Consider the following 25133-nt stretch of genomic DNA (forward strand, 5'->3'; position numbering starts at 1 on the left):
TCCTTTTTAGGGGTTATAATTGAACCCATTTTTAATCTAGCTAATAAAATTAGCATTTATAAATAAAGCCAGTTTATTAAATCTATATCTCCCTTTCCTTTTTAGGGGTTCTAATTGAACCCATTTTTATTACCGGTTCGGATAACTAAAGACCAAACCTTCCAAGTGCATTGATAACAGGATGGGAACATTGAAAAACCCTTATACAAATGGGTAAATCGCATTCAGAGTAACCTCCTCTCGTGAAATATGCACTTTTGGATAAACGTGGAACGTATGACGGTCGCGCTTTTGAGCATAATACTACAAAAAGAAGAATCAGGGATGAGGGACATCGGCTCATCCTTCTCACCTCTCTGTTAGTGGGTAACAAGTAAGTACCAGTTTTATAGTTATTAGTTAACAGCAGCAATGAGCAACGACAGAGTCGCTTGTTATCAGTCTGGAAGAGGAAGAAGATGAAAGCGTTTGCAGGTGCAACCACATTCTACGCTATTGCTCCACTTGCCAAGCAAGAGCCCAAATATAAACCCTTCAATCCGCTGCTAATTTTCATTCCCAAATTATTAGTCTCTCCTCCTCCTCATTCTTCATCGGCCATTCGGAAATGGACGTGCTCACACTACTCTAAAAGTAAAGGATTCAAGATCAAGGCTAAGGCCAGGGCTGAGGCGGACAAGAAGGACGAGAAGAAGTTTGTGCAAGTGAAGATTTTGTTGCAGAAGGAATGCATGTTTGGCGAGCAATTCAGTGTGGTTGGGACAAACGAGTGTTTGGGATCGTGGGATCCTCAGGCTGCGATTCCTATGATTTGGTCTTCTGGTCATCTCTGGACAACTCCTCTTCTTGTAATACCTCAGAATATCACCAGTCTCTATTCTTAAAAAACTCACCTACTCACAGCATCGATTTCAGTATAATTTGTGTAATTGTGTTGTGTGTAGGATATTCCAGTGGGAAAGAGAATTTACTTCAAATTCATCCTCACAAATAAGCTGGGGGAGATCCAATGGCAGCCGGGACCAGATCGGATATTCGAAACCTGGGATACTACTGCCACTATTGTCGTTTCAGAGGACTGGGATTCCTTTCATCCTCAAACAATAACAGAAGAAGCAACAGAAGGCGAATTTGCTGAAACAATGATAGAAACACTAGACCCCATTGGAGATGGTACAGCTGAAGTTCTTGTTCCTGGCACTGATGAAAAAGGAGGAGGAGAGGTTATTAGTGGGGTTCCTGTTCTAGTTCCTGGTCTGACAAAGCCATTCCATGCAGATTGTTCTGTGGAAGAAGATGTTGGGAGCGATCGGAACTCGCTTGTATCGGTGATGGTACCTGAACCTAATGCCGAGGAGGAGGAGGAGGAGGAGGAGGAGGAGGAAGAAGAAGAAGAAGAAGAATCATCATATGTTGAAGACGCCATTAATATGCCTACCAATCACAAATCTCTTGTTAAAGAAGAAGAAGAAGAAGAAGAAGAGGATAATTCATCATATCTCGAAGATGCCGTTGATAGGCCTACCAATCACATATCTCTTGTTGATGAAGAAGAAGATAGTTCATCGTATGTCGATGATGCCGTTGATACGCCTACCAATCACAGATCTCTTGTTGATGAAGAAGAAGAGACCTCAAGCAGCGCAGAGATGTCTGTTGCCAATGAAGAAGAATCATCGATTGCTACGGAGGTAAGGTGACAGTTTTTGATTTTATAATCTGTTCGAATTTACCATGTTACAATACTCCGAGATAATATGAGTTAAGTTCATATACTTCTTGCAATCAAAGCCCCATCGTTCAGAAAATTCGGATAGGTTGCGGGCTTTATACAGAAGATTGAAATAAAACAGCTGGCTAAACATTTAAAATCTGGTGGCAATTAACATAGATTAAATTAAATACTTATTGAAATGCTAAACATTCCAAATCTACTTGCAGTTAGCATGTTAAATCTAGGTGCATTTCACGTAGAATAAATCCTGTACTCCCTAAACTGCCATACATTCTAAATCTGTTGAGCACTGGCTAAACTGCCACATCTTAAGTCTAGTTATGGACTATGCCAGATGTACAACTTTAACTCTATACGCCAGTCTCTCTCCCTAATTAAGGACTAAGCGATAGTTTACTCCCCTATCATTGATTCTTGAAACTAGATGTAACTTATCAGAAAATCCCATTACAGGATTCTCCATAGACAGGATCTCCATCTCTTTCTCCACCAAAGGCAAAATCTGTAGCCTAGACACAACAGCCTACTCACTTAACTAAAACCTTTTTTGAATGCTACTTGTGTTCCCTTATACCTAATAGTTGCACATGGAGTCATTTCAAAGACTTTTCTAGGTAACCTTTTTTCCTTTCTGAGTTACTTCTATTCGTTCATTTTAGGGTAAAACTTATCGTCAAGGCTCAATACCGGTCATGTTTCTTTATTAATTCCTCAGTTGAAAAGGCTTGGCTTCAGTCTGCAGAAGCTCAATCTTCAGTAGACTTCAGCTCTTTGTTGTTAACTTCCTTCAATAAACCCTTCTCAACCAAATGAAATTTTGTCTTTATTTGCAAAGAATGGAACTTTCCACTACTCTCCTAGGCCCAACAAATGCCATCAATGCCTCAGCCTCTTGATCTAGACTCACTTTCACTTAAGCTTCATGGATCACATTTTTTTTGATACCATGTTGGAATTCATCAAGTTACAGCATGCAGAAGGGGGAGAAAGAAAAAAGACATAAAAGACAGTGAAGCGTACATCCTCCGTGCATTCAAAATCCATTTATTATAAAAATTCACATAGGCTGTTGGCCTTTATACAATAGATTGGAATAAAACAGCTAGCTAAACATTCTAAATCTTCTTATTGCTAACACAGTATAAATCTGGTACTTACTAAACCCTTTAATATTCTAAATGATGCAGCAGCTGTTGGGATTGGAAATTCCTTGTTGTGTAGCCATAGACAAACTAGCCTTGTCTCGCATGTGTAACATCCGACAACAAACAACCACTTTGTTCTGAAAAACCAGATTTGCACAGGCAATGGAAAAAAATAGTATATGGCAGAGAGACCATGCAATATTCTTAGGGATTTTTGCCCTTCAGGTTTCAAAACATATAATCAGAATTCACAATAACCTTTAACTTAAACAATAAGATACAATGATGACAACAGTAAACTCCACTCAACAGCATATTCCATTTACAAGTTTTACTATGGCTGTTGCACAATGAGGACAGCCCTAATTAATTACTAGAGAAATTACTGCCCTGATGCCAATCTGTAAACATTACTATTCTTTAATGATTGACTGTAAACTACCCTGTGCAAGGCTTGCTGGACTTCACTGCTTTGTTAGGAAGGGCTGGTAGATTCCTCTTACTGTCCGGATTTCTCTGTTTCACTGTTGTAGGTGCTGTGACTGTGCCAAAGATTGCTGCCCCAAACATCCTAGATTGTACACTAGTTGGAAAGTCTCTGCTATGCAGGTATAGTTCCCATGTTAGGAAAAAATAGTATGCCAAGGCATCTGCTTTTACTCTTAGTTGCTAGTTGCTAGATGAATGCCAATGGTTGGAAGGAAACGCCGCGATATGCGTCCAGCGGAGGCTGCTTTTGGGTTTGCTTCCAAGCATGGTATTCAGCTATCTCCTTACCTCACCGCGAACTTGACTGGTTGCAGAGAGCCCTAATCCGTCCTTGATTTGCAATAGGGTCCGAGTTGTTGCCTGAAGATAGACGCAGCCCTAGAAGAATTGATTGCAATAAGGTCTGGCTGTTTTTCCTGTGGGTAGCTGCAGCACTAGAAGGGCTGGTTACTAGGCCGCTGATCTCAGACTTGCCTGGTCCACCTCGCTGTAATTAACTGTGCTACTGGGATAGCTGCAGTCTTTGAACAATTTATTGTAGTAGGGTACGGCTGATTTTCCTGTGGGTAGCTGCAGCCCTAGAGGGCTGACTACTGGTCTGCTGACCCAGACTTCTCCTGGACAACCTCGCTGTTCCCAACAGCGACTTTGGAAAGGGAGTGATCTTCAATTATGACTTCTGTTAACTTGCACTGTTCCTTTGCTGCCTTTAGATAGTCTCAGACCTTGGATGGAAAGTTACCGAATCCTTCAAGCTGATCGGAAATGTTTTTAATGTGCCAAATAAACAGTCAAAGGTTTGCCCTAGATGATTGATAACAGAGAATTGATGAAGAGAGATGGCTGACTAGGGTGGAATCTTTCACCACTGAAATCAGTAGAGACTAGCTAGGGTGGGATCACCTCCACCGAAACTAGACAAATGAATAAGGGGTCTTAAAACCCTCAGAGCCCCAGGCTTAAAGAAAATAGAGATAATCCAATCCAATTTGATGATGAGAAAATGATTCCATCTCTCCTTTATTTATAGATTCCTCATGGGGCTCTTTCTTCCTTAATCTAATGTGAGGGGTTACAAGTGTAGCCCCCAATTTGGGCTTTTTGCCCCAGCTACCCCAAAATTTACCCAATGTTGCCCCAAAACATTGGATAATGGATTTCCCCCTTTATCAATGATTATAGCGTATGGGGTTGAATAGGCTACTCTGCCCCCCCGGGCAATTAATCCATAGGGAATATTACACAGCAGTAATACCAGACATGGTTGATATCTCTAAACTCCTATTTATTACCAGGAGAGCAAAAAGGAAAAACTCCATTTGCAACAGCAGAGAATAATACCCTTATTGAGATGCTGCCTCCTACAAAAAAACATGACACAAAAGGGCATTACGTATGAGGTTAACAGCAGAAAGAGTTATGCATTTTTTGTATATATATCATCCTCTCTGTATCTGAAAACTTTGAACCTTCTGGTTCAGACTCAGTGAAACAATTATGAATTATTTTATTTTGTGCCAGTGGAATTACTCTCACAGTCACTATATTTTATAATTCTCTCAGTTATCCAGGTCTTGTCTGGATCTGGTAATACTTTCCTTTTTTTCCCAAGGAAAACCTCATGGGAAACCCAAGGGATGCTTCCCCACATTCATGGTTCCCATCCCTAGTAAACCTGTTGGTGTAGACTAGCGCTCCTCATCCAGGGGGTTTCAAAGCAAGCACCTGCTAGCATGGATCTAGCCAAAAGCCATGCAACACTGGCAATTACTAGGTGAGCTAACCCCTTGGGCTAGGTAATGCTTTCCACTTGACTAAATTAAGTTTATAATTTCCTATTTGTGTAGTTATCAACTTGTTGGCCATAATTCATTCAATTTCTTCTCCTTTTGTCTCTTGCAATTGTTTGTTCCAATCCATATATATAAATATCGAAAACATTGAAGATTGGACTTATGCTGAACCCTTCCACAGGTCGATTAACTATGCATTTTCATTTATTCACTTTAGAATTTTACATGACCCATTCCTTTTCTATCTTAACTTGTTATAAGTACCCTAGGGAAACCAGTATTTTTGGAGATACACCATCATCAGTTCTCCTTCCTGAATTTTTTTCCCTCCTATGATGATTTGCCTGTCTCTTTTATTTTTCCATTTGTCCAGTGTAAGTTTGGCTTCATCTGTACTTGAATTTCTTGGATGTGCTATGAAAATCTGTCAGCATCTCTATAATTCTATTATATCTTTGTAACTGGTTCCACCTATTGAGGATCTAGGATCTGCGTTTCTGCAGATCCAGGTTGTTGGCATGGGGATCAGACCCAGGGTTCAAGCTCCCTAGCCAACAAAACCCTATAAGAATTGGCATTTTCAATCTCCAGAGGCTGGATAAGGTCTCACCTGCGACACTTACAGGAATTGCAGAACCATCTGATGATGATTCTGTGCAAAGGATGAAGCACTCTAACATGGAAGCAAGACATTCACATCTTAAACATTTATATAAAGATTCATTAAAGATCCCTTAAAGATGGTGTTAATATTCTAAATATTGTAAAGAACATCACGTGGAAGACTCATAGAAGTCAAAGCTAGATAGATCTTTCATTAATTCATCTCAGAACTAGGATCTTTATATGACAGAACCCCAGATACATTCTTCATTACAAAACGTGTGAGCTCCACAGAGACAACGCAAAGATTCTATACTCTTCTTCTTTACTAATTTCTCACAATCAATCATCATTATCATCCTCTTCTTACATCTTTTTATAGGTGTTCCCCATGGGGACCACGCTAAACCACCCCAAAGTCGGTTACAAAAATGGTACAAACAGGATTGCAATTCATTACAAGTGTTGAGACTTCCTCAGATGCTTGCACAATATACCTGATTGGAGCGCATGATTCCTCCTGCTCAAGTCTTTCCACGTGGCAGGTGTCCTCGATGCTTGGCATGGTCTCTTGAGCTTGGCACAGCATTCTTTGGTTTGTCAAAACCTTGGTGGCCTTGTGAAAACTTTGGTCCTCCCTTGGTGCCAATGCAGATCTTGAGATACATTTCCTATTTGGATTCACCAGAGGATCTGCTTTAAATCTGTTTTTGGTAGCTGGAAACATCAAGATGGCAGATCTTCCAAGAAAAGCCATTTGATTTAAAAACACATAAAAAATCATAAACAATAAATGAAAAATGGCAAATTGCAAGGCCCTAAATCCCTAACTTTTGCCTATAAAATATCCCTTCCCCCATCCTAAAACACAAGAATTTAACTTTCTCATAGGAGTTTGCATTTCTGAATTTATAAGCACGATTTGGAGAAAAATACATTCAGAAATCTGAATTTTCTATGTTTCTGGTTCATGTTTTTTTTTTTGCAATTTTTTTTTTAGATTGTTTCCCTGTATCTGAGTTCTGACATCTTAAAAATTCCACAAATATGTAAGCTTTTCCATGCATGATGCAACTTAGCATTAAATCTAGAAACTGTGTTGGGTTTCTTTTGTAAGCATTTTACCGATCCATGGAATTGTTTACATTGGAACAAACTTGGCTTGTGGCAAAGCTAGATCTCACTGTTTCGGTTATTTTTGAGTTATACTCCACGACAAAATCTTGACAGTTTTGTTTTCCTCCTCGTCTTTCACTTTGTTGATGATAGGCGGAACTATACTGAATTTTATATTCTAGTTTTTGGCATAAAGTTCTCCAAAAATTATTAAGAAATTAGTATCCCTGTCATTAGTAATAATTTTGCAGAGCATGCAACATTTTTTTTGAAAAATAGCACACCTATTTTGTTTCAGCACTAGTCTTTTTACATGGAACAAAATGGGCCATTTTAGAAATCTGTATAGAATGTCGAAAATAAAACCATTACCTTGCTATATCCAGGGCAATCCCAGCACAAGATCCAATTCCATAGTGATGTCAACCCAAGGTCCATTTGGTACTAGCAAAAGCTATATAGTCTTATATTCTTCAAACTTCCTTTGGTAAACTGGCAAGGTGGACAAGATGGCACATTCCTATCCACATCCCTATGCATGTGATCTGAGCACCCATATGTAAGCTTATTGGACAACTGAGGATTCAAGATGGTATATATGAATTAGCATGAAAGTCGTAGTCAAACTGTCAAATTGTAGTTAGCAAACTAGTACATCCCAACGGACAAGAAACTGACAATATTAAATAAACAATATCGACAAATATCTCAAATAGTGCTCAATTGATATTGCAATATCAATTACAATACAGTGCAGTTTCAGAGTGTCATACTGAATTTAGAGAATATTGGGCCACAGACTATGATCATAACTCTATGACTTATAAGACTAGAGATACCTTGTGCAGAAAGGCATATGAAGGGTGTTCTGGAAAATTTAGTATGAACTTGTGAGACTGTGAGAGTGGAGATGCTTGACAGTCGATGTCAAGTTGCTGTAAGTTTAGTCTTGCTGGTGTTCAATGCTTGAGAATGCAAGAGAGAGAGCCTGTACACAAGGGATTCAAATGACAATGCAATAATGCCAATACAATAAACACATAGGTGAAGAAGTTCTAACCATCAATTGGAACCATTGGCACTTCAATTGCATAACATCTGGAAGCTGCAACAGTTCATCATCTATGTTGTTTACATAATGATTACTATGATGGCCATCTTTCATTGTGCCACAATGGATTGTCTTAATATTATATGTCATTGTTGGTTGTATGTTGTCGATGCTATTGTTGTTTGTTTATTGCAATGATGCTTCTCTTTGCTCTGTCCATTATGCGATTGTAGTCTGTTGGGGTTTCACAACCAGGATTTGCAACTTTAGACTTTATGGGGAAGTTGTTACAATCCCTTTGGATTGACAGTTGTAGATGTCTTCAAGATCTGTGGTGGGAGTTGCAGTCGTGCTTATGCTACAGATCCACAACAGAAGCTTGTGGTCTTTATTGTGGTGCAGTCTTCATGGAATTTGCAACGTTATTGTTGCATCTAGTTGAAGTTTCACAAGGAAGACTTGCAGCTTGATGTGTGTAAATTGTCGGTGCAAATGTTGAGAATATCTGCAACTTGAATTGGCAGTCTCTGAAGATACCTTCAAACGAGAGTAAGAGGGTGTTGCAAGGAGAGGCTTGCAGGTGCTTTAGAGAGAAGGTTTATGGGTGCTACCAGGAAGGTTTGCTCACTGGCCCAAACTTGCAGCTAAAAGGTTTTTGAAGATAATGCTGATATGTGGAGTTGGCTAAGGCTTATAGAAGCCTAATTGTATGGGCTAAGAGAGAATTATTGTCAAGTAAAGGATTGTAGAAACTTATTAGTGGGAGCCATGCACTCTTGGTGTATATAGCAACTACTCCCTTAATGGTACAATGAATGAAAGGATCAATATTACATCAGGGAAAACCAGTTTGAAGCATAACTAAACTTTTTCTACCATTGTTGAAGCCATTGTTTTGGTCTATACAGCTTCTGCAACGTCCATACTCGTTGCCCCTTCCCCTTCACCTTGAAGGATCCCTTCCTTCAACTTGTCATCCAGGAATGCTATTTTCATATCCATCTAATATACTTTCTAGTCAAGATTACTTGACAATAACAATAAAAGTTGAATTGACATCATCTTTGGAACTAGTTAAAATTTTTCTTTGAAAGTGATTCCTTCTTCCTTGGATTATTCATTCACTATTGATCTCACCATATATCTTTTGGTTGAGCTATTTGCTTTGTGCTTCTTCTTCAGCACCCACTTGCACTCTACAACCTTCTTGCAGGTAATGAAGTCAAATCACTATGTCTAATATGTTATCAATGAATCGTATTCCCTCTTTTTATTTTTAACATCTATGTTACTGAATTCTTCTTGCACCACTGTGGTTTCTTTGTTACTAGATATCAAAGCATAGAAGGATAGCTCGTTGGAAGGATGTCAGCCTGTTATTGACCTTCATAGGATCATCATTTGCATGACCTTGTTATTCGTAGTGTCTTCCGATGTTTTTGTAGACTTATCACAATGCACCAACAATTGGTTTAGGAAGATATTGAGAATTGTTCTTGGGTTTTGGGTTGTTAAGGGGTAGAAAACCCTCTTTTTGTTGAGCTGGATGCCCAAGTGAAGTTTGAGGAAGTGAGGGTTAGGCGCTCAAAAGAACTCAACCTCATGTTTTGGGGTCTTATTCCTCCTTTTAATCCTTTGTAGGTGGGCTAATCTCTCATTCAAGAAATTCTTGACCTGAAAGATATTGACCTAGAAGGGGCTAGGTTGATTGCCAATTTCATCCTCATTATTTAGTTTAGCTTCCTTGAGGACAGCGACAGCCTTTGTGTTTTAAGAACCAAGAAACAACTCCCTTCTTTCCTAGTAGGATCTATCTTGATGAAGATCAATATTTGGATGCATGTTGACGAACTTAGGACAACTAGAACATAGTTAGCCGCAACTACGAAGGAGATTAAGTGGGCCATGTTTGGTAATGTTTGGGCTATTATATGGGATTCCCCAACTGTAGGTTGGTCACTTTTGTGGCTAGTGGAATGAAGATTACAACATATTAAGAATTTGGGGCAGGGCGATTATTTCTATTGCATGTTGGAATTACAATGGTTCCAAGTGTCCTTCACCTAGCACCTTTTGAGACGTGCTTGCCACACGACACCACATTTTTTCTCACTAAGGCACATGACAACCCCTAGAGGACCGTATCACCTATTTTGGGATATCATTGGACATACACTTTTAGACATGGTACATGGAGGTTTGTAGGATTTGGGATTCAATGGTTTGATTTGCCTCATTCATCATAGTCTCTAGTCTAGAGTGATAGTAGTGGTTTCCAACGCACACTCTAGTTTCACACAAGTTCAATTCAGCGGGGCAGAACCCCATCTCTTTGTGATGTTTCCATTACCATTTGCTACTTCCTCTGTGTCTCCTCAAGTTTTCACTGCATTCCATTGGTGACCCCTTTCTTGATCTTTACCCTGAGGTCTCTTAGTGTTCCTCCTAAGGAGATGGCATTCTTTTGGGTTATTTCAATGCCCATAATGGGAATTTACATATGACAATATATGATTGGGTAGAGGATGTGCTTTGCCTCTTTGGGTAGATAGTCCCAACTATCGTTGTTGTGCAACGAATTTACACCTATGGTTCCAACCTTGTTACGACCTGTGGGAGACACCCTCCCCTTCTTGGTGAATCACATGATCTTATCATCTCATGGATTCTTGTATTACTTAGAGTTCCATAGGTACACTTATTTCCTTCATAGTGGTGGGGCCAGTGTGTTGGACTATGTCATGGCAAAGAGCAAGCTATGATACTATTACACCTCATATAATATGAGGTTACACATCTTGATTTTCATCACATTTGATGGAGTTTGCTTGTGGTTCCTTGGGGGAGATATATCTTCGTTGAGCTTCTTCTTTTCTTGGCATTGCAAATCTTTGGTTGAGGAGTTTCACTTCTCTTCTTGGTGGATGGTCTTTGTTTTGGTGCTACTTGCATGCCTTGCTTGATGGATTACTCTCTTGACACATGGATGCTTTTTTCTTTATGAAGCACATCCTAGTGACTAGGTATGTGGATGTTATAATGTGAGTTTGTCACTAAGAGGGGTTGTTCTACATGGTTCTCATGTTTTCGATGTGTGATGGGGGGCACACTTGATTGGATGAGGTTAACACTTTCTTTTGTCTCTCTCTCCTATGATGTTGATGTGGTGGGGTGATGCATGTTGCCTTTGTGTGGTTTTCCTAGGTGATATAACTTTGCATTGTAACATTTACTAGGCACCACTTAGGTGGAAATGTGTTGATGATGATTAATACCCTTGTTGATGAACATTTTCCTAATTTTGAGTTAGAAAGGGGGGTTACTACAGATACTTTGGTGATATAGCCTTTTCTAAGGCTAGATGATGTACAATGATGTATTAGTCCCTCAGTGGCGTGCCCTAGGTTGGGCTTTATGTTTGTTGGTATCATGGTTGGGGGGTTTTTCTAGGGAGAACATCTTTTAGTTGCATGCTACAACACTTTAATAGAGTGCACCCCTCATTGGCACATATGTTCATGGTGATTTAACTATTCAATGACTATTTCAAAGTACCTATGTTTATATTAGAACATTAGCTTTTGTGCACACATGTTGACTCAATAGGTGCAGTGCCTTACTTCATTTGGCATCATTTTACACTTATTTGGAGGTTAGTTGAGGTTTTTATGTGGAGTGCTCCTCCCGTTGGCATAGATCCCAAGGCATGCTTGTATACGATTACTATTTTTGGAGAGGATAGCACACTTCTCTAGGGTCCACTTTTCTTGTGCACATGGTTTTCGTAAATCAGTTGATGGTTTTTTGAAAACAACACATGGTCTTTGCACATTATTTAATGAGTTCTACTCCCCTTGAAATATTTTATTGGGAAGTTAATTTGGTGAAACCTAATAGGATTGAGATGGTTGCACATTGGAGAGAATTTGCTGGGTCCTTATCTTGTCCACTTGCATAATTTATGAGTTGTAACCACCTCATAGAATATTTTATGATTATTTGGAGGAGTTGGTTTTGTCAAACTTAATGGAATGAGATTATTGCACATTGGAGGCAACACTTCTCTATTTTTAAGAAGTTGTTTAAGGTCCCAAGACCTTTGGTCTATAACACATGTGAAGTGCTCCACCTATTTGGCATGTTGCACACTTTTCTATGGAGTTAGTGGGACTGACCTACTTTGTGTCCACATGTGGGAAGAAGTTCCTTGTTGACTTGGTTCTTGCACAACTTGTTCATTTGTGATTATGGATGTGCCTCTCATGAGACCCACATGTGCTTCACGGAGGATATTTATTACACACATCTTTATGTACTTTATGGTATACATTACAATTTTTGGAGGAAGTTATGGAGCATTCTCCTAGGGAGATTATTTTATTATTTTCTCACTCTTCTTCTTGGAGGGTGCACATATGGAGGAGTATATTTTATTATTTTATGGAGCCTTGCATGTTGGAGGATGTAACTACTTCATTATTTTATCATTTATTGACTTATGAAAGTGGTTACTTGAAGAGCATTATTTTATTGTATTTACATGTATCTTGTGGACCCCTTGCTATTTTTGGGATGTTGGTTATGGAGCATTCTTTTAGGAGAAGTATTTTATTACTTAATCACTTATGCATCTTGGAGAGTGCACTTAGTGAGCCCTTCTAGGTGGACATTTGAGTACATCCTCCCATGCCAAGGATTATTTTATGTATTGTTGAGCTAGTGGAGGGCTCATTGTATGTGGACCAATTTACTATTTAGCATTTTGACATGGTAGGAGGCTTATTTTTTAGGTGGTCTTTCTCTTTTTGAGGATAGCTTGCACACTACATTTTATTTTTGGATGGGGTGAGCTTTCTTGGAGAGGCTAGTGTCCACATACCATTTGATATTGTCAACGATTGTTTGAGGGCAAATAATGGATTATATTAGAAGAGAGAAGTAACTCCCTCTATGAAGAGGAGTTTTTTCCCCATTGTAGTTGTTGGAAACTTGGGGATTGAGGAGTTCTTCCCTTGGGCTACATTGTACATCGTTTTTTATAGCTTAATGGAAGATTGGAGGTATTGATTCTACTTTATGTGAGGCTTTATGCTTGCAATTCTTTCACATGTTGTTTATTATTGTAGAAAAACCCTTGTAACTTGTTCTGAAGGCCTTGTAATGGAGTATCTATCATTTGGATAATGTAATGTGAGAATTTATTCTCCTGCCAAGATGAGACTCTCCATCTTAGTCTTGACGATGAACCACACTTGAAATAATATAACATCACCTTCATAATGTTGTTTTAGAGTAGCACTTCTAGCTCTCCAAGGTGAATTTTCTGCATTAGTTTTCGGTAAGCTAAGGGTGATTTGTCAAGCCCTGTTTTCTTTACACATTCATGCATTCACCCTCTTAGATCCATGCTTCTTTGACTCCATTATGCCTAAGATTTGGTAGGCTATAGTCTTGGGATTTTCTATTACCTTTTTGTTCTCACACCATTCATTTTCCATCTATACTACAACCTTTGTTTTGCTAAGGCTTACTCCTTAAACATCACCTAGATTCTCCACTTCATAGCCTTAGTAGTCCTACTTAGGAATACCCCCCTTATGTTGGAGAAGTTCCAACCTAAAGAGAGAGGAAGAGCTATTGAGGTGACAATGGGTAGCCTTCCTGAGTTGCTTTAAGCTACCACCGTGTGCTTAGGACTTTATAGTTTGGTGGTGCCAACTTTTATTGTAAAGGATGCCTCAAATCTAGACTTCTAATTTCCCTTTGGCCTTCATCTTCACCTGCCCTTTCCTAGATTTCACCCTACAAGATTCTCATCTTCCTTCCCCCCAACTTACCTCCTTGCGCATTCAATAAATCACGCACTATGATTCATTTTAATGCTGAATACACAAATGCCTACACCCTCTGTCTTTCCTAGCTCATCCCGTCTTTCACTCTCTTTTCTTCCTTTAACTCGGTTAAGGCCAATTACGCCTTATGTCAATAGGGGTATATATAGATTTTTATAATATATTTTACCACCATTGTAAGTCCAATGTCACAAGTTAAAGCCATGTAACAATCACATGAGGCCTTATACCAAGTATTTTAGACCTTGTTGGGTTGGATCATGGCTGATCCTCTTGAGTTCATTTTTGTCCCTTTCGTCTTGAATAGGATTAGACTACCTTTGATGGGATTACATGAGGACTCATGGTTTTAGAGGAGCCTTGCTTTTGTAGGAGTGATCACCAGTGTGGGGTCTAGTCCAACTCATGTCAGGTGAACTTATGTCTTACCACGTGGTTATGAGTTTGTTGAGTTTGTAGGTGGTCTTGGGTTTGGTGTAGTATCCCTTAGATGTTTCTTAGACATGGTAGTCTCACAATCAACGACATCTCATGGTTCTCAACACAATTCACATTTCCCAATGTAAAGTGGTCTTAGATTGCAGAGCTCGATGAGAGGATGACATGCCATGTGGATTTTTTTCCATTTTGTGAAGGAATTATGAAGATATGACCGGTCAAAGTTGGTCAACAGGTATTCGAGGTTCCAAGTAGCAAAAAAAGAGGAGCATTACATTGTTTTGGAAATGCATTATATCCAAAATGGTCCACACAGCAGGAGGAACAAATGCCATGTCTTAGTTTTTGCACATCTTCAAGGGCATTAGGGATCCATTTTTCAGGGGTGATGAGTGTTAGTTTTCATAAAACTCACTATCTAATCTATGAATTATACTTAAGCAAAGAGCTGAAAACTGAACTTTAACTTTAACCCACAAACATACTGACTTTACTAACTGGCATGCAACGGAAATAAGGAACAAATGAAGACAAACACACCATAAAACCACACACAACAAATTTACCCAAGAAACCCCAATAGGGGAAAAATTGCAAACTTGGTGGCCTTTATTATAGGTTGTTTTAGCGAAAATGTTGTTGAGAAAAAATTCACAATGAAGGGAAAACTTCCCTTGTCTCTACAAATTCATCAAGACGCTATTACACATTCTCTCAGCCTCTCGGCCTAGTCAATTTGTGCACTGTACGGACTCGTAAAAGCTTGCACAACCTTTTGCGCACTAAATATGGCCCTTGGTTGAAGTTCGTGTTGGCTAGAAAATGATCTAAAATGGTAACAACTTCTCTTTCTCTCTGTATTTGCGCTAATCTGAAGCCCTAGTTCGCTGAAACTCTAGCCTAAAGTGTTCTCTTCTTGTTGTCTTTTGCCACCAAGTATCTAGTGCGTACTGAGCCAAGTCTGCACCCTTTTCCTCCTTATAAAGTCGACTTGGCCTTCCATCCTCCATGAACGGCTGAGATTAAATCTCAATGGACGACTGAGATTGATTTACTTTGAGACTGTAGGAAAATTAAAATTTCTCGAGTCAAAATTAAGAAAAAAGTAAGATTGTGCCTTAGCTTCACTTATGGGTCCCTTTGCCAAATTTATTGCACTAGATAAATTTGGCTGAACCCTTCCTCTAACTTCATTTAACACTCCCTCTTAGAGATGAAGGTGTTCTGAACTACGCCCAGTTTGCCCCTGAAATGGACAAAGCTCCCTCTAGGCAAATCCTTTGTCAATATATCTACTGTTTTCTCTGTTGTAGGAATGTATTGAAGTTTGATCTTGCCCCTCTGGAACACTGGATTGTCAAAGAGCTTAATGTAGCTTTGATTGTCACAATGTATGATTGTAGGCTCCAACCTCTGATTGAAAAGCCCAACAAGCAACTTTCTCAACCAGATAGCCTCACAGGATGCCAAGCTGACAGACTTGTATTCAGCCTCGACTGAGCTTAGTGCTATGGATCTCTACTTCCCGTTGAACCAAGAAACAAACGCTGACCCAACACTGAAGGTGCAACCTAAAGTACTCTTCCTGTCCATGGAACCTCCTTCCCAATTTGCATCTATGAAGCCTTCTAGCTTCACTCCATCCACCTGTCTGTACAACAATCCATAATCCACTGTGCCTCTGAGGTATTTGAGGATATGTTTAGTAGCAACCCAGTGCACTCTAGTAGGTTCTGTTGAAAATATAACTAGTATTGGTCTTCATAATTGTTGTATGGCTCATAACATGATGAAATTCTTATGTACTTGTAAAAAGAAATAAAGAAAAATCATTGTAAAGATCAAAGAAAATTATTTTTATAAGCGTTGGTTTCATGCTCATTTGGTTATTGATAGGTCAAAGCACCCATTAAGTGCTTCTAGGGTTGAGTCATGAGTCATTGTCCTTGTCATTACATTCTAGACCCTTCTTGGGCTATTATGTCAAAGAAAGAAAAATTATTTTATGTAAATTAGTTATATATTACTCCTCCATCAAATCGGCCTCAAGAGATTGCAAGTCGGACTCATAAAGGAGATTCGACCCCTGTATATGAATTTGACCTATTGTGATCATCTATCTAAGCAGATTCAATTTGCATTTTCAGATGAAGAAACAAGTGCGAAGAAGGTGAAGAAGAGGAAAGAAACTCGATTTTAGAAGGAAGAGGTCCCTAACAATGAAGAAGACCGAAATTTTAATCATTTTTGCCCACACGTGCGAGAGGTCTGAGGTAAAGTGCGAAGTTGCAGGTCCGAACTACTATAGACTGAGAATTTCAGAGCAAGGAAGAGGGTCGAAACCCTATTTTGAAGTATTTGACTTATGTTGACTATTGAAGGACTTGACTAGAGTTTGACTAGTCTTTCTTGCAGGCTGACTTGGTGGTTGGGGGAAGGTTTTTGTCTTGGTCTAAGGGTCTTGGTTGTCTCACTTTGAATTGGTTCTTAAAGAAGAAGAAGAATTTTTGTTGGGTTTTCCCCTAGAGAGGGGTTTTGCCCTGGCTGAGAGCCTACATACTGTGTTCTTGTTGTTTTGATCTTCATGCATTTATGTTTGGGTAGTTGCTTGATGAAAAGAAGTTAAAGTAGAAGATAATAAAAGTATATATGCATCTCAAGTAATTATAAAGATAAGAAAATCTTTTTGCCTTTTTAATTTTCTAGCATGGTATCAGAGCAAAGGTGAAGTAGAAGAGGCAAAAGGCAGCTTGAAGATCTTTGGTTCTCATCATCTTCTTGAAGGTAAGGAAGTCTTGATAAAGGATCATTTAGAAGTCTTGGTTTCAAGAAGACCTAGACCTCATCTAACGTGGCATCAAAGAAATCAAAACTTTGTACACTTCTCCAAGATCATCCACATTATCATTTTGAAGGAGGATCCGAAGTACAACAAAAGAAGTTTGCTCCTTAAGTTTTCGTGTCATAGTCACCTAACCATAGGCAGAAACACCCGAAGTTGCAGGCAGACACTCGAAAATTGCGGGTAGTTCAGAAGACCTGAAAATTACAGAGGTTTGAAGTTTGGTATATTTCAGGAGACCCGAAAATCTTTGAAGCATGAAGATTGCATGCATAGTAACTTTACAGAGGTCCGAAGTTTTTAGTGAATTATAAAAAACTTGAGATTGCAGTAGTGTCCAGTGGATTACAAAGGATCGAAATTGAAGTAGATTATAGATTGTAGAGGCATCCATCTATGTTAAAGAGATTCGAAAGACATTTTATGAATCCTTTGTGAAGAAACTAGAGCATAAATATATATAACAATTAAAAGAAGCCTAGTAAGGGAACTAGGTTGACTTGAAGAATTTATAAGGATGCTCTATAATCCTACACAAGTGATAATGGGAAGACCTAACTAGAGGGAAGGACACATATATATTAGCACTCAGATTATAGAATGCAAAATAAGTATGCTTGGTTGAAAGGTTGTCTTGTGACCTATGGTATAATCATCAGAAGTTTGAGTTAGATTATGAAGTTGCAGTACCTTTGAAGGCAGTCCTTGGCCTTGACATCTTTGGAGCTTTCACTCTTGAAAGAAGCAAGAAGATCATGGCATCTTGAAGAAACCTTTGCAGCAGACATCTTGTAATCTTGGAAGACTAAAGTATGTAGTTCTTGAGTTACGTATAATTTTTTTCTTCATATAAGGTCTAACCTAATTTGGATTAGGATTTTGGGATTTATTTTAGGGTTTGTAATCTTCATATTGTTGGAGGTTGTTGGCATCTAAGTTTTTGTAAACCCTAGTTGGTATTTGGAAACCCTAAAGAAAAAGCCTAACCCTATTCTATTCCCTCATAGAAACCCTAAAGAAAAACCCTAACCCTATTCTCTTCCCTCATAGAAACCCTAACTTTTGGTCTCCAGGGTTTGTAAAGAGTCTAGGGTGAAATGGCAAACCCTAGTGAGGGTAGAATTGGATTTGAGATTCAAACTGTAGGGTTGATGTTTCTAAGAGTAATATCAAAAGACTTAAGGTTTGGATCTGAAATCTCTAGGAATTCTCCCTCCCTAATGTATCCCTAGATTGTTAAAATCATGATCATACTCTTGTATTTGTATATTTTGCTTGTTGGTACCTGTCAGTGAAAGCTACAGGTACATAATGAAGGAGGCAAAATTAGAAAAGATATACTAATCTTATGCCATGAAGAACATGATAGAAAGAATGATAACTTGGTAATCAAGTTGAATGCTTGGGCACTCTAATAAAAGTAGACTCATATGGAGATGGACCATGAGAATGTTGATGCTTTGTTGAAGAAGACTGTTATGGTGAGAGGGAGCCCTTCAAGGTTTATAGAAGAAACAACTCAAGGTATGTTTTAAGATTTGTAGTAGGTTCTTATCATATAAAAATGTACGATCATTTTGTCTTTAAAATTGCTCTCTCATCTCTAGGGTTTTTGCTATAGAATCATGAAGATTCATATATTGTTAGGATGTTTGATATCTAGATTAAAAACAACCCTACTTGTATTATCTTTTTCTATTTATTCACTTTGATAAAACCCTAGCTTTTTAGGGTTTTTTGATAATATCTAGGGTTTATGACAAAACCCTAGTAGAGGTTGATATAAGATCCTAGGCATGAAAGTGAAACCCTAGCTGTAAATGCTTTTGTACGATTGAAACCCTAACAAGGTCTAGATGTTGATATTTAAGGTTTAATTTTGAAGTTTTAATAACCCTAGATTGATAAAGTTAACTTCATGCTCTTTTACATGTATAGTTTTTTGTGTTGTACTTGTTGATGAGATTTGCAGGTACTAAGTTGTAAAGTTGTAAGCCTACCTTGTGCTTGATGATGACTTTTTGATGATGATGAGCATGATGGAAAGAGGGAGCTGTAGAAACCTTGATGACATTGAAGTTTACATTGATGATTGAAAGCTGAAGTCGTTTTGTGAAAGGAATGATGTTCCAGAAGGTCAAAATTTTTTGATGATGTGATGATGCAAAAAGAACCTGTATGGCTGGAAGAATAAAATAATTGATGTTGGACAAATCTCCCTAGTTGAGAGGGAGGACATGATTCTTTGCTTCATGTGTCATTCACTAGGCTAGGACTAACAACCTTATGTCTTGTGAAGGCCATGAGGAGAGAATGAGATTATAAGATTGAAGAATGGCTAAAAGACTAATGGTGGTCATTTTTGATAAGTCGAGAACAAGACTCAGTTGTTTTGAGTAGTGTTGAGGCTGAATTTGGTGCTTGTGAGGTTGGAAAAGGAAGCTTCCATCAAGATTTGTTTGGATATTGAGATAACTTAAGCAACATCATAATGGTTGAAGACCCCATGTTTTATGCTAGCATATTGATAATAAGTACCAGTATTGGTTGGGGTCGTGGAGCTACAATATGTTCTGTTGGATGAACAAGTAGCTAATGTGTTGATCTCTCCCTGAGAAGTTTGAATATTTGATAAGCATGCTTGAATTGATAGAGATCTCTGATTTGAGGGAGAGATGAGTACCTTAGGCTGCGAGCCTATATGATGGTATTGGGGAGGACATCTAGATGATATTAAAATCCCTTTCTAGGGTGGTTGATGATGTCCAGATCCCCTGATGTGGTGGTGTCTTGGCCTGGATGATGTATAAACCTCTATTGAATTGATATATTGGCCTAGATGACACCAAGGGATCCGTGATAAAGTAGGTGTCTAGAATGACATTGGGGCCCCTGATGAGTTAGTGTCTTGGTAATTGATACTTGGATCCCGGATGATGAGTTAGTGTCCTCATTCTTGGATCCTTGTATTAGTGTCTTGGCAGGTAGCCTAGATAACGCATGGATCCTTGAATTAGTGTCTTGGAGAGGACACTTAGATCCTTGAATTAGTGTCTTGACACTTGGAACTTTTAGTTGGTACCTTGGCAAGAAGTATAGATGGTACCTTGATGGACTAATATGTTGGCAATTTTGGCCTAGATGGTATCTGGCATTGTATATGCTGTTGTACTCTTCTTGGAACATTTCAAATTGAGGTCAACCTTGTACTAGTTGAACAATTATGAATACCTCCTTAGTTAAGAGGGAGTGTTGAAAATGTAACTAGTATCGGTCTTCATAATTGTTGTATGGCTCATAACATGATGTAATTCTTATGTACTTGTAAAAAGAAGAAAATAAAAATTATTGTAAAGATCAAAGAAAATTATTTTTATAAGCATGGGTTTCATGCTCATTTGGTTATGTTGATAGGTCAAAGCAACCATTGAGTGCTTCTAGGGTTGAGTCACGAGTCATCATCCTTGTCATTATGTTCTAGACCCTTCTTGGGCTTATTATGTCAAAGAAAGAAAAAATATTTAATGTAAATTAGTTATGTATTACTCCTCCACCAAGTCGGCCTCAAGAGATTGCAAGTCAACCTCATAAAGGTGATTCGACCCCTATATATTAGTGACGAATTTGACTTATTGTGATCATCTATCTAAACAAGATTCAATCTGCAATTTTAGATGAAGAAACAAGTGTGAAGAAGGTGAAGAAGAGGAGAAGAAACTCGATTTTAGAAGGAAGAAGTCCCTAACAATTAAGAAGACCAGAATTTTCATCATTTCTTCCCACACGTGCGAGAGGTCTGAGGCAAAGTGCGAAGTTACAGGTCAAAGCTATTGTAGGCCGGGAATTTTAGAGCAAGGAAGAGGGCCGAAACCCTATTTTGAAGTATTTGACTTATGTTGACTATTGAAGGACTTGACTAGAGTTTGACTAGTCATTCTTGGACGCTGACTTGTTGGTTGGAGGAAGGTTTTTGTCTTGGTTGTCTCACTTTAAATTGGTTCTTACAGAAGAAGAATAATTTTGTTGGGTTTTCCCCTAGAGAGGGGTTTTGCATTGGCTGAGAGCCTACATACTGTGTTCTTGTTGTTTTGATCTTCATGCATTTATGTTTGGGTAGTTTCTTGATGAAAAGAAGTTAAAGAAGAAGATAATAAAAGTATAAATACATTTCAAGTAATTATCAAGATAAGAAAATCTTTCTGCCTTTCTGATTTTCTAACAGGTTCAACCATGAATTGGCTCAACTGGTTCATTGCATAGAAAATGTCATGTGTTCACAAGGTATATCAACGACCCAATCAACTGTATTTATAGTGTGACATCAACTTGCTCTGCTATACTAGCATCTATCTTCCTCTAATTTGTCACCAAAGGCGTGGCCATGGGCCTCCAATTTTGCATACGAAACCTTTTGGGAATTTCCAGATCTTACTTGCCCTGTTCTAAGAAAATTCGTCCATCTCCCTACCAAATCTCTAATCTAAGGAAATAGTGCATGAGCCCTATATCCTTCATGTCAAACTTTGCGGCAAGATCCTTCTTGCAGTCACGGATGAGCTTCTCATCCCATATTAGTATGAGGTCATCTACATACAACACAAGAATGAGAGGCTGCCCCCCAACCACAATGTAGTATAGGTTAGGGTCAACTTTATTGGAGAATGTAACTAGGATCGGTCTTCATAATTTGTATCATTATGTATTTCATGTAAAAAGCAAAAGAAGAAAAATAAATATTATTTTTCAAGCATGGGTTTCATGCTCAAGTCAATTTGTTAATTAGGTCAAGCATGTTCTTCATGCTTCTAGGGTTTTCTAAGTCAAAAGAATATTTGTCATGAGTCAAATTATTGTACTAGAGTCAAGTCCCATTTGGACTTTGAAAAGAAAGTGGAAAAATAATTTTATTTGAGTCAAAAATGTCAATTTTGTCCCCACAAGACCAAGTCGGCCTTGGAAGTGACCCATTCGACCTCCTGGATGTGTATAAATAGAGGACAATTCAACCTCATTTGGAGTATCTCAAGCAAGTTCGATTTCTGTGCCAAGAAAAGAGGGAAATACTAGGGAAGAAGCCTAGAAAGAAGAGTGAAGATCTAAGGAAGACAAGAGAGAGAATGCAAAGGTCAAAAAGTTGAGTTTCTGCCCTAATTCTCTCACAATTGCGAAGTTCTGTAGCTGTTGTAGGGGCCGAAAATTTCAGAAGTCACTGTAGGTTCGAAAATATGTTGTAGGGGGGCCGAAATCAAAGATTTGACCATATTTGGAAGGCTTTGACTTGACTTGACTTTGACTTGTTGGAAAAGCTTTAAAGGAGGGCTGACTTGGGTCTTGTGGGAGGTCTTGTTTTTGTTGTTTGGGTATTGGATTACTCATTTTGATCCAATTGTGTAAGAAGTGAAGAATTTTATTGGGTTTTCCCCTTGGAGGGGTTTCGCCTTGGCTTGGAGCCTACATCTTGTGTTCATCACCTTTGTGTGATCTTCATAGTTTATGGTTTTGGTAATTTTTTGATGAAAATAACCTAATAAAGTAATAAGAAGCCAACATAACTTCACAAGCAATTATCAAAGCAAAGAGAAATCACCCTAATTGCTGCCTTATTGATTTCTCAACAAGCTTCACTCTTGATGAAGCCCAATCCAAAAAGGTAGCTGTCAACGCGAGAGTACCACCTTCGCGGGGCTTGCTTGAGCCCATATAGAGCCCTTTTGAGCCTGCACACGTCTCCCTCCTATGTGCCTCAAACCCCTGTGGTTGCTTAATGTAGATCTCTTCCTCAACCACACTGTTAAGGAAGGTAGTCTTCATGTCCATTTGGTGGATCTTCCACCCCATTTGCGCTGCAAGTGCTATAATGGTCCTAATGGACGAATAGCAGGCCACGAGTGCAAAAGTCTCGTCATAGTCAATGCCCTCCACCTGAGAGAACCCTTTGGCTATGAATCTAGCCTTGTACTTCTCCATGCTCTCATCTGCTTCGTGTTTAATCTTGTAGATCCACCGGGATCTAATCACAAATTTTCTCTTTGGCCTTGGCACCATCTCCTAAACATTGTTCTGCATGATGGAAGAGTACTCCTCCACCATTGCATCACGCCAAACCTGTTGAGAGGTTGCCTCCTTGTAACTAGAAGGATCTGAGTCTTAAGCCTCATTCCTTAATGCCATAAAACCAGTGTATCTCTGTGGTTGTTTGCTTCGCCTGAATGTAGAGCTAGGTGCCCCAACCCTGTCTTGAGCATCTTGAATCAATTGATCTAGCAAATTACAGATCTGCTGAATGAAAGCATAACTAGGTTCTTAACTTAATTAGTGGAAAAAAAAACTACATTAGCCCATCTCAATCACATTGACACAAATAGATTCTGCCCCATCAACAATTCTTCATTAAAAAACTTAGAATTGACTTGAGTTTCCATCTTGGAATAATGGCCCAATTAAGAAAATTATAGATTGCAATGCTTTGGATCTAATCCAGCAGATTAGGCCATAGGTCCATGCTCTATCTCCTTGGTTGATTTGGATCTTCAAGCTCTCTTTCTGCGCTTCCTTGGACCTGGTGCACTAGAGTATCACACTTCTCACTAAGCTGCCTCTCTCTATCTTGTGCTATTGTATGGTGTGTCTTCTTACTCTCCTTAGCCTCGCTTTTATAACTTTACATTGAACTAAATCCCTAACCCTAATCTCCATAGTGATTGACAACTGAGATTAAATCTCACCTTACTTGAGATCAAGGGTTGAGATTAAAACATAATGATTAAAGTAAATATTTCACTTTTCCTAAGTTTACTTTTTCTCAATTAGCCAACATAACAATTATGCACTTTTCCTAAGTCAAAACTTAGGCTAAGCTACAAAAGCAACTTACTCACACTAGAGCAAGTTTCTATGGAGATCTTGGGCTACTTTTGCATTCCTAGACACTTAGGCCTATGCAGTAGTACATGCCTGAGCTACAAACATCAACATATAGGATCCACATTATGGAGGACTTTGCTTCTAGATAAGATAGGTATTGATATCTCATTCATTGCTCTTCTAAGAAGATTTCCCCCTTGCCATTTGTGGGTGTAGATGGGGCTAGTTCTCAGAGGCTACTTCATTATCCAATCCATAGGGATCTATATGGAGCATCCCCCATCTTAAAATAATTCTTTGGATGCCCTTAGTCATCTCCTCACTAAATGAGATATCAACAGGGTTGTCACGAATGATCTCTATTAGATGCACCTATATAGTATTCGGGTCTCCTTTTGCCATGCTCTTGGCACCAAGATGTCCTTTTGTTATGAGCAACACTTAATGCAGCTGCAAGATGGTCTCATTGTCCATCATGACTACATTCAACTCCATTAGGCGCATGTCCTCAAGATCCTAATTGTTGAATTGTTGGTTTTATCCCACCATCTAGGGATTGATATGGACCACCACATCCTGCATTTTGAGAGGATCCATCATCTGTGCCATCTCCCAAAGGTTGACTATGAGAAACATGTAAATTTTTTGTTGTATGTGACTGTTGTCCTTATGTTCTCAATCAATTAAATCAATTGCAGAATTTAATTAATGTAGAAATATAATTTTTGAACACAACAACAATTACACAATAGCTTGCAAACAATAAATAACAAAAGCATAAATTAGTACACACATGCTCAGATGATTTCTCCTTCTAAATTAGCCTTTGATTCCATAATCAAAGCTTACAAGGAAACCTCCATAGACTGCTTATACCTAGCAGCTATACGTCTTGGCCAAATCACCCAAGAATTGAGTCGTGTGACTTGCATAGAGGGTACAATGTGTGTAGAAAACAAGAAAAATCTGTACGACCTATATAACTTGCTATATGTCACTATATGATTGCTGTTGAATGGCCTTTCTTCAACCTACTTGACTACTGATCGATCCTGTTCTTCCTGCCAGTACTTTCTCTCCTCTGGTTGCTTATCAACACAACTATTCATCTCTGAACAATACCTCTCTATCTTGTCTTATTTATGCTTTTTAGAAACCCTAATCTTGCAAAACTCTAATCTCCATAACTCTAATCTGATCTTGAG

General features: G+C 38.7%; 1 protein-coding gene across 2 annotated transcripts in view; it reads left to right on the plus strand.

Annotated features, from left to right (window-relative positions):
- Window positions 1-209: 209 nt before the first annotated feature.
- The window catches only part of LOC149151094 (uncharacterized), a 75874-nt gene continuing 50950 nt past the window's right edge, over window positions 210-25133 (plus strand). The window contains exons 1-2 of one of the 2 annotated variants that reach the window (XM_089439309.1): window positions 210-848; window positions 945-1691. In XM_089439309.1, the coding sequence (XP_089295435.1) occupies window positions 459-848; window positions 945-1691 (1137 nt within the window). In that variant the 5' untranslated portion in view covers window positions 210-458. The remainder of the gene's footprint in view (window positions 849-944; window positions 1692-25133) is intronic. The other variant, XM_089439310.1, reaches the window with a different exon arrangement.

The sequence above is a fragment of the Pinus tabuliformis genome, chromosome 9, assembly GCF_031772625.1.
Source record: "Pinus tabuliformis cultivar Carrire ecotype Pingquan chromosome 9, CPIR1, whole genome shotgun sequence".
NCBI classification, from domain to species: Eukaryota; Viridiplantae; Streptophyta; class Pinopsida; order Pinales; family Pinaceae; genus Pinus; species Pinus tabuliformis.